General features: G+C 41.0%; 1 protein-coding gene across 3 annotated transcripts in view; it reads left to right on the top strand.

The window, feature by feature from the left end:
- Nucleotides 1–368: 368 nt before the first annotated feature.
- The window catches only part of MYLK4 (myosin light chain kinase family member 4), a 74,136-nt gene continuing 63,509 nt past the window's right edge, over nt 369–10,995 (top strand). For all 3 annotated transcript variants that reach the window (XM_063326013.1, XM_063326012.1, XM_063326014.1), the window contains exons 1-2: nt 369–484; nt 3,752–4,010. In XM_063326013.1, coding sequence (XP_063182083.1) covers nt 3,846–4,010 — 165 coding nt within the window. In that variant the 5' untranslated portion in view covers nt 369–484; nt 3,752–3,845. The remainder of the gene's footprint in view (nt 485–3,751; nt 4,011–10,995) is intronic.

Below are 10,995 nucleotides of genomic sequence, written 5' to 3'. Positions count from 1 at the left end.
CTAGCAGCGAGGGAAGGCGGATGCCGTTTTCCCGCCCTGCAGGGAACCTCGCTGGCTTCGAGGGGAGGAAGGGGACAACGGTGCCTTCAGCGCCCACCGCGCCGTGGCGGCTTCCCGCAGGAGCGGAAAGGCCCCTGAGCTCAGAGACCACTATGGCGCCCTGAGGGGAGCCTGCCCTCAGCCCCTGTACTCCCAGTGCACCGTGAGGCCAATTCCTCAGAGGTAGGGGCCCGTCTGCCCCGAGTTATGCCTGTAACCCGTGCTACTGTTTTTCCACCTTGACAGAAAATGTTGAAAAATCTATCTGGGATGTGCAGTGATCCTTCAGGTTGTGATTCTTGGGGCAGCATAGAGTTGTCACTGCCAGCTTCGTGGTGCGCAGGTTTCCAGTCAGCGCGCTGCCTCAGAGGGGCTGTGCAAATGTGCAAATGGCCTGAAGGACTGTGGAGCTGCTTCTGGCTCATGCCGATCAATAATCGTCAAGGTCTGTGTATTTTGGGGGTCCACCTGGTTGGTTGTTGAAATGTGTGAAGGCTTTGTTCTCAGTTGCGGAGCTACCAATAATTTTTATTTTAATAATAAAGAAAATACAGCTCTTGTATTACATAGAATGCAGGGCAGGTTGTATTTGAAAGAAAGGCAGAGTAAGCAGTACCATTTGCACCCTAATTTACCACCTCAACTTGACCCGCTGGTAATTCTTTCCACGTTACATCTTGTTTTCTTTCTTAAATTATATATTTAGGTATAATTATATACTGTTACGTAATCGTTCCCAGCTTGTAAAATTCAGGTCAGTCTAATGTCAAGATGTACTGGGAGGTAAACAAGTCTGGCTATTGGCTAACAGTGCCTGTCCCTAGGCTTAAATTTTGAAAATGGCTGATTTGCAAGTGGCCAACGGGTCAGAAATAAAGTTTTTAGTTGAACTGAAGATGGGCGCCAAAGGACTGAGTTTCGAGTGAGGTGCTTTATGGCCCGTCTTGGAAACCTAGTTCTGGACAAAGGGGTTACAATCTAAAAACAGATGGTGAAAGAAAAAGGGGTCTTTTTGTGGGTTCTTCTTTTTGGCTAATACCTATTTGCCTGCCCATTTCTATTTCTAACCAGTTTTATAAACATCTACTGTATTGGTTATATTTTTGTTGTGCAAATTGATTTAATTTCTGCTATTGAGCAGAAAAAGCAGTAGGACTGTAGGTATATAACCCTTGTGCATACAGAAAGGCAAGTTTCGTTGTTTTTATGACGTGTGTGGTTTCTCAGCATGTAAGTGAAGATGTGTTCATGATGCAAGCTATTTTGCTTAAAGTGAGAGATTGGCTTGCTGAAGACAACCCAGAATAAAGAATCCTCCAGGCCTAAGATGGGGAATGTAAATGATGGGAGGAAGGTTTTCATCCTCCTTTGGAGGAAATGGAGCTGAACACCCATGTGAACATTTTTTTTTTCTTTTTGATTTTTATTAAAAAAGCACCTTTTTATTAAAAAAAGCACCTTATTAGGTGGAAGGCTGTAGCTTCCTATTGCTCAGTGGCACATGACCAGGGTGGGATTGCTTCTGTGGGACTGTGGAGAAGGCACTTGCAAACAAATTTTGCTGTGTGTACCTCAGAAACCTTCAATTGTTTAGCTTATTGTTTCAGGGATATATTAAGGTAATAACGGGGGAGAGGACAATCATGTTTGGACTCAATCGTAGTCTCTGCTTGGTAAGAGAGCCCAGTAATACCTTCGGGCTTACCATCCCATTAATATTTTCCCCAGATAACTGACCCATTGGTCAGCTTGAAGGAACAACGTGTCCTTTCAGTAGGACATGTCATTCTCATTAGATCAATGGCCACGTTTGGTGGTCATAACCTAGAAGATGATGTGCTCTTTGAAGAGCTATGGAGAGCCTGAATCAGCTTTCCTTGCTTGCAGTAATGTCAGGCCAGAAGTCATGTTCACAGCCAGGTGGCTTTAAGACACTGGGATTTGAGTAGCTGGAGGCATGGAAGCAGTGGGAGGGCATCTGGAAATATTACCTGTTTTTTCTGACAGCTTTGGAGTATGTTGCATCACGCCTTGGGGTGGAGTAGATGAGAGGATCTGTGGAATAATGGCTCAAAGGTTAGACTGAGCCCTTGTGGTATGTCACCTGCAATTTTAAGTGCGTTTAGGAAAACTCAAGAACCTGCTCTTGAGAAATGGGAAGAAAATCTTGTAAAGTGTCCTTTCACCTGAAGGGGATGGAAAGAGACATGACAGCTGGTGACAGAGGCTAGAAACAGCAGACCTGGCATTTTTACATACCAGGTGCATGACTTCTTCAGTTGATGAGTGTTTTACAGTCCTATGCTGGTGTCCCTGCATCTCTCACATTAGCGGCGCACTCTAGGGCTGCATTAATGTGGCAGTAGGAATCTCTTCTGGAAGGCACTGTCTTTTGCTGTCCATCATCTATAAATGTCGCCACTACCAAGCCACCTCCTGTGTCACACACGATAGCATGTGGCATCTCTCGCGTCTGGGAAGAATTTGGAGGGATAACTATGGGCGGTGCAGTTAGTTCATGTAGCAGTACGCATAATCTATTGCATGTGCACAGATGTGGAGTCAAAACACAGGAACATTTTCTGTTGGAAGGTGTTCAGGTAAAAATAACTGATTTAATTGGGTCTCTGGTTGTACACTGAAGGCTGTTTCTCTGTGCTGCTAATGACTGTAAGGTTGTATATACGTTCTTAATTAGGCCATATAGTTTATGGCATTTATGCAAGTTAAAATGGAAACCATCAGCCGTGTAATGAGACGGACCAGATTCAGCTTGCTAGAGCTAAAGCATTAGTGCTGTTGTTTGGTATCTGGGTTTCCAGTACAGTGAACGTACAGTCACAGTGTTTTTGTCCTTTATTTCCTGGGTCTACACAGAGTTGCTAAGTGAAATTTTGGAGTAGTTTCTCGTACTCATCTAAAATTAGTTGTGCAAAAGGACATATTTTCCAAGTGTAACCAAGTGATTACTTGCAGGGGGGAGGGACAGATGATGACACCCACCACCTTGCTGTGAAATAAAAGCCCTTCTACAGAGAATTCATCCAAACTAACAGCTTGACTTGCAATAACTTTCCATCCATTCTTACTATTAGACAAGCCTTGATGATCCTGTAAGTACTAGGCACAGAATGAGGGCCTACAGTGGGAAGGAACCCAGCTGAGGACTGTGCTCTTCTGCAGCCTTCAACAGAGGGCCCAAAATCACCACTATTTTGGCAGTTACCTATTTCCGTGGTATAGGGTAGTGGGAAGAGAGGCAAGGACTGTGTTCAGGCCTACACCACTTTGTTTAATATCTAAAATCGTAATGGACTTAATAAGAGAGTCCTTGCCTGTCGACTTGCTGGAACTGCAACAGAGAGAAGGAGAACACATTGAAAAACAGGGAACCACTGAAGTGGTTAAAAAGTGGGGAGTGATCCATAAACAAGGTCTGCAAGCAACAGCAATGTGTATTGATTTGATTGAGCTAAATAGTTTCTATGAATAAATTAAATTACATTGTAGCCTGCTTGAATTGTCTGGTGTTGAATGTAGATGAGTAGGTAGAACGGCATCTGTGAACAGCTAGTGCTGTTAACTCTGTTTTGGTTCAGAAAGTAAGAGTTTGGTTCAGAGTTGAAATATAAAATACTGCAACAATGGCAGTTTTCTAAGCTAAAATGCATGAGTAACACTGATCCTTCTTATTTGTCTTTCCTTTGTGCAGCCAAGAAGTAGGAGAAATCAGAAGTTACGAGTGTTCACTGGTTTACGAATCTAAGGTGGAAAAGAAAACAGACAGTAAATTAACTGGGCATAGTATGAAGCTACTAAAGATTAATAGGCTGGAAGAGTTCCATACACGATACAACAGCAACAGACTGGAAAAAACAGCCTTTTTTCAGAGGATGGAAAAAAGGGAGAGGACTAGAAGCTTTCAGGAAGAAAAATTCAGTGAATCAGATGCTGGAACAGAAGATGAAAAGGTAACTAACTAACTGCATAATTAATTTTGTCTTCTCAAAGCTCTATCCCTTTCTTTCAGGCAGTTAAAGAGTTTACTCTGTGTGTTCCCAGTAGAGTTGAATTTTTCATTATCAACTGTAAAAATGTATTGCAGCTGTGAAAGACTGGTCAGCATGTTTGAATCTTTCGGATTCATAGAAACAAGCATGTGTGGTTTTATTCTGGGGCTTATTTACAGCTGGACTTGTATACAGAAATTGTAAAGAAGTTGTGTGGTTCTGCAGCTCTTCAAAATCAGAAGGTAAACATGAATTTTGTTTGATTCATTTTATTTAAAGCATTTGTCCTATCTAACAGTTCTTGAGTTATTGGGGACTGAATGAACCCCGTAGAAAGCGCAGTTTCCCCAGAGGAAGTTAGGCAGCTTTGTCATTTGCTCCCCATTAATGCTGGGGGAGCAGAGCATGGTTCCATGCTGTGTGCCAGGCTTGCAGACCAGTGTTGTCTGGTGTATCTCTGTGCTGCACCTGTCTCCAGCAAGAACGGTGCTGGGCATCATAGTATGGGGTGTCTGGCAGGAAAATGACCCTGTGATCAACCAAAATGTGTTTAGAAATAGCAACACACTTACATTATGGTTTTTCTATGAGAGTCTAGAGGAACCAGTATTTTTATTGACATGTCCTTTAGACAAGAACTAAGAAAATGTGCTTGCAATAGGGCAATGAGAAATTAATTTTACACACCAGCTTGTGAAAAGACGTGAAAAATTGTACTGTGGCTGTTTGTGTGCTGGTTGAGCTGATGTGGTAGAGCAGTTTTTCAAGTATTCCGAATACTTTTTTTGTTCGTATCATCCTTTGGAGCATTGGTGTAAAGTAAATTTCATGATGTTTTCATTTGTATTCACAACTCAAGAAGTTTAATTTTTTGTATTTTTTAATCTGCTGGGTCACTTCTGTACAGAATTATTCCAGTCTTCACTAAGGTACTACAATTTTTACTTTGTAGAGACAGAAAATGATTTGTATGTTAAGACAAACAAAGCCTGTCTCATCTAAGCAGGATGTGTTTATTTTAGAGAGCCTCATTTAGTGTTACAGTGAAAATCAGAATTAAAAAAAAAATATCTGTGTGGTTGGGGTATGGAGGATGTTGTTAGCTCTTTTAAGAAGGGTTTCTTCCAGTATGAAAATCGCAACTTTTGCAGGTAAGAAAGTAAAAACGGCTGTTGCTGCCACGGAGTTCTTCCTTTGAGTTTTGTCCTGTTAGAGTTAAGAAAAAGGCTACACAATCTGCTTTGCTTATGTTAATGTATCTTAGTTTGATGACAAATTGCAGATAGTAGCTAAGGTAGGGGGATTTTCCATCACTCTCTGCTGCAAAAACTCTTAATGTTTTCTCCTTCAATCTAATGGTTGGAACTCGCTCTTTTTTAGGAGCACTGTAAGAAAAGGCAGGGAGGGTTTGGAGGTGCAGTAGTGGAGAAAGGAATAGGTTTAAAAGATGAACAGCTGGTGGCTAGTTGCAAGCTGGAGAAATAGCTCTGTATTCCCATTTTAGCTCATCAGTCTCCTGGGGACAAGACTTCAAAGGTGAAAGGCAGTCCAGCTGAACTCTGGTAATATACCTTACTGGTGTGAGGTTTCGAGATACATAAACATTAGTTATATTTGTCCTAAGCTTTTACAAGCTTAGAAGTTAATTGCAAAACTTAACTTTCACACTAATTTTTTAGGAATTTCTCAATGGGATACAGAATTGGGCCCTAGCTGTGCCATTAATGTTGATGAAAGAAAAGCCAAGAGCTTCCTTTGAAAGGTCTTAGCTTGCTCTGCTTGCCCGATGAATAGGTTTATTGATTGGGAAAGGAAGGAAAGAAGATTGTGCTGGCAGGAAATACAGTAAACTTTGCTCAGATGTATGCACTTATATGTGTATGCTTGTGGGCATATGCATGTAATTTCTGTGGATGAAGTCCTGCTCACTTTGAAAGCAGTGACAAAACATCTATTCACTGCAATGGGAGTGGGTTGCAACTCAGGAGACCATCTAGAAGAGACTGATCAAACGGTGTATTTGCTGGAAAAAATGATTATTCTGAGACTAACTGATTATAATTACAGAAGAAAATGATCCCCTTCCTCAAGCCTGCTATTTTTCTAGATATGTTTTTTAAAAAATAAGCAAACACAGTTCTCATCTTTCAGTACAATATATTCTTGCAACCCCCATCCCCCCAGTCTAAAAAAGAAAGGGACTTGCCAGAGCCATTAAAATACAACTACGGGAAGCAAACCCAGCAATTGTTGAACATCAATTATGAATAATGACTTTACAGTGTAATGTACGTCTTGGTGCTGCGAACAAGCTGTGGTGTTGCAGTCCTCTAGATGGCACCCTTTGCCACAGCAGCTCTCCACCAGGACCATTTGCTCTTGGAGAGGGTGACTCAAAAAAAGTCGTGGCAAAACCGCTCTTTATCTTGTTTTACATGTGTTTTGTTCAGAATGTCCTCTTGCCCCCAGTTTGTACAGTTGGCAGCATCTGGCTTTGTATCTCGGCTAGGTTTTGTCTTCACGAATGAACACAAAGTTTTGCTTCAGGTGATATGTTATCAAGTGAGAGACACTTTGTTTTATAGGAACAGTTTTCATGTGTGAGAACCAGATTTAAAAAAAGACTGAAAATCCAGATCTGTCCTTGACGCATTGCACTGGACAGCCGCACCAAGGGGTTGTGCTGGTCCAAGGGAGGAGGTGGCACAAGGTAGGAACAACTGTGGAAAGGTAAACCCACCTCTTTTGACAATAGCACCAGCTTACACAAAGGTAAATTGATTGTGAAACTATTGCACAAATTATCCAGCTGCATTAGCTCCTTGTGGTCTCCACATACCCCAACTAGACTGCTTCTGATGGCCCAGCCAAAGCTGCAAGCTGGTGGTCAGCAAATCTGCAGTCTTTTCCTTCTGGCTCTGTCCTTGTAAATTATGGGTGTGAGAATACAATTCAGTTTGATTTTGAATTGCTACCTGAAATTAGGGCACGAACTCCCTCTCCCCAATAACCGTTCAGTTTTAAGTACTGTAAAGTGATCTTCTTCAGGCTTAGGGACTTGTTTTTAAACTGTGTCTCCATGATTCAGATGTATGAAGCTTCACTCTTTTCTACTAGCAGTAGAAAAGCAATGGAAGTAACATTAGTAACATACTTCAGAAGCTCCTAGGCTGGTATTTACCAAGTTAATAACAAAAGTAACCCAGCCACATTGTATAATAATTACATGACCACTTTTTCAGGAGAACAATGTTAAATAAACATTCAACAAAAGCTAAATCTAGCTGTAAGTGAAGCTTCAAAGCTTTCTGAACTCTGGCAGACCACCCAGGGAACGAGATTGGAAATTCAGGGTCTCTCTGCAAGCATAATGCCACTGCTCTTAAAGTTTTTGCAACCTAGAGAGCTATAGCTACAGCTGCAGTTCCTGTGGTTGAGCTATTACTAGTTGACAGTGTAATAGTAGGGTTTCTGGATCTTCTCAACTTGCATCTGCAAGGATTGGCCATTACCTTGACTTACCATCCATCTCTTTTACTTATTTGCTATGTGGTGCCAATACATTCATTCATGAGGGTAATATGCTGTGACAGGAGAGATGCTCCCTGTGCATGGACATCAGCAAGCTTTCCTTTGGAGGTGTAAGCATTGTGAAGGACCTTTAGCTAGAGCTCAGATACAGCTGAACTAGTCTGGGTAGTGCATTGCTTGCTGTCCACCAAGCAGTGGTGACTGATTGCTTGCACACTTACAGTCTGCTGTAAAATGGAAAGAAAAGGCATTGGTAAAACTCATTGATTTAAATGTTTCTTTTACTATGATTGAACCTTACATTTGCAGAGTTGTACTCTAGTCATTTACTGCAGCTCAGTTCATAAGATAAGATGTATAACATTACTTAAACTGCAGTTTTATGTACCAGAATAGAATTTCTCCCATTATTAGTAAACATAAATGCGAATCCTAACATCTGCTAAAAAAATGTGACTTTGTCATTTGCAACCTACTGTTGTATAAGAAATAACCTCTAGTAGCTCTACTGCCCTTGCTGTCCTCTTTGAAACAACAGAATTGGCAAGAAGCAAAGCTGCTCTTTCCTTACTGCCGTATTTCAGAGCTTCTTAGTCCTGCTCTTAAAAGGAAACCATAGTGTAATATGGATTAAACCTCCCACTAGCTAGTTTTATTTTAATAGATAGTTGCAATGCCAGTTCATTTTGAATTTCTGGAGATGTTTGGAGTACTTTGAGTTCAGGACACAGATGTTTATTTTCTTGTTTGTTTTTGGTTTTGTTTTTTTTTTAACAAAGGTGGAAAAAATACTTCTCATTAGTACTTTGTTTCTTGAGTTGGCAATACAATTTTCCATGCAAAAGTATCTCTTTGATGATATTCTGAAAACAGTTTAAGGACAAACTTTTAAATATTTAGCCAGCTGGAACTGTTGGATATACTCAATGTGTTCAGTTAAGCTAGGCCTGGGGATGGCCAATTGTCCTCTAATTCCTTGTCTCCAGCCAGAATGGGATCAGCCTTATCTCCTTTGAGTCCTCTTTCTCCCTCTTGACCACTGCCACAATTTCTCTAGCAGCCTTTCTCTGCAGCCTCTGTGTTGGAAATGACAGTGGTTATGGCATCTTTGCAAGTTGCTTTCTCCAGGCCAGGCCAGAGTCATGGCAGTATTTTGAACAGGGAACAAAATGATCACGGTTGCATAATTTAAGCCAAAATAACTTTCCTCTGCCCCCAAACACTGTTCAAGATATTGATCTAAAGATTGATCAAGATATTGATCTAAATATTTTGACAGAAACCTATTTCTTGTTTTAAAATTTGAATCAAGAATGACTCTTTTAACAAAATCCTGCAAGGGGCTCCGTACATTTGCAGTGGGACTTCTTAACTAACGAAGAGATCAAAACCCTCAAGGCTTTCTTCAGCCTTGAAATTAAAGCACCACGTCTAAAGCTTGGCTTGGTATGGTCAGAAAAGTGTAAGTGGACTTCAGCCAAGTTTGGGCCCAGTTTTTTTTACCAACCTCCTTTCCAGCTTGCTTGAAATGCTGTCAACAGGCATCATGTTGCCAGCCTCAGCCTGGCACAGCTTTACAGAATATCCCTTCTGTGGTGCACTCTACAGGTCCCAAATTTATGGCACTCTGTTGTTGTGTGGCAATGTGTGTAATTCCATGATTTCAGGCAGCTTTGTTTTACTTAATGCTCCCAGTTCCCATACCTGTGAGAATATATATCTGTCTGTCCCAGAAAGAAAGAGAGGAGTACCAAGGTTTCCCGACTGAAAAAAAAACCAAACCCACAACTAAACCCACCCTCCCCAACATAACAACTACATAATAACTCAAAATGTGACTTGAGAGTGCTCTGAAGTCTCAGAAGCCAGAAATTGACTAAGGAAAGGACAACAGTCATCATAATTTTTTTAATCTCTTGAATTTTTTTAAATAATGCCATGATTTTTGTGGTTTGATTTGTGAAGTTTTAGTACTTGAGATTTCCGGTACTCGTATTTCTCCACACCCAGAGGGAGTGTTTTAAATTCTTTGCTTTTTCACCTCCAATAAGATAAATACATAAGCAGAGAAGAAATGGCAGCGTTTCTTCTTACTGCTTCATCTTCCACCCTGTTAGTGCTCTGTAATTATGGGCACCTGTTGCACAGAAGATGTATAATCCTTATATATAAGGATTATAAGGATATATATATAAAAGGAGATATATATATGTAAGGATTTCTTCTTTATATATAGACCGAAGACCTTATGTAATCGTCCTTCACAATCCTTATATATATATCCTCATATATAAGACAATAAACCATGACACGCTTTCTTCCTCAGATTTTTAGTTTTCTATCTTTAGAAGTAAACCAGCTTCCCTGGGTTTATAATGAAGCTGGTAGCAGGACTTTTTATTGAAGTTGCTTACCATTTCCAGTTTTAAGATCCTGTTTTCAGTTGTTAAAAAATTTCCCGGGTTTTGGCTGCTCAAGCCAAAATTTTCCATGCAGAATTTGCATCACATTGAATTACTTGGAAAAATTCAGCAAAATCAGTCTATCTGTTTCTGGAAATTTTTGGGGAAAGAAGTTACCTTGATGATATTGAAAGTTTCACATCCCTGTGGTTGAAATGATTGTGCATGTCCATCCTTTAGATTAAGGACTTGATGGGTGGCAGGTGAGCAGATGCTGGATGTGAGATGGAGGGACAGCTAGGATACACTTTCTGCATGGTGGTGGTTGTGATATGGGAGCAATGTAGGCAGACTGCAAGCATGGGAGCAAAAGGGACTGCAGACAATAAAGCCATGGCATTTCAAACTGACCTTCCTATGCGTGTGCACCATGATGCATTTTAAGTGATTGTCTTGAATATGGCTATTTGGGTATTTTTTCCCCATTTCTTGTCTATTTAGAGGGAAAAAAAATGACCAGTGGCCTGAATCGCTAACTGCAAAGGGATTGCACTAACAGTTTGCTTTCATTTGAGAAGTTCTGGGATGTCAGAGTAATTGCCTTTCAAGTCCGTGCAATACACATCTCATGTGTAGATCCCTGCACCTGTTTCTCGCTTGTCAGTAGGCCATCACTTCTTTTCCTTATAGGTTCAGGGAATGTGTTGAAGTGTGAGATGGGATCCTGCTGTGTGTCTGAGCCTTGTCTAGCTAGGTGGTACTTAACAGAGCTGGGGAAGGTTTTGAGGGTGCCTGCCAAATAGCATCTGCTAGAGCAGGAGAACCAAGTTAATCAGTTGATTGAAAATAAAGGCATGGATCTACCCCTGCAAAGAAATGCTGCCTGGATTGCAGGTAGTTTCTGCCTTTTGGCTTCGTATCTCTGGCACACCTTGTGGACTGTGTTAAGCTGTGGAAGAAAGAAAGGGATCCCTGCATCTGGAAATACACAGGTAGTAGATATACTTTTAATA

This window comes from Chroicocephalus ridibundus, chromosome 2 (genome assembly GCF_963924245.1).
Source record: "Chroicocephalus ridibundus chromosome 2, bChrRid1.1, whole genome shotgun sequence".
NCBI lineage: Eukaryota > Metazoa > Chordata > Aves > Charadriiformes > Laridae > Chroicocephalus > Chroicocephalus ridibundus.
The sequence above is the reverse complement of the archived record's forward strand: the minus strand, read 5'-3'. Positions and strand labels throughout refer to the sequence as shown.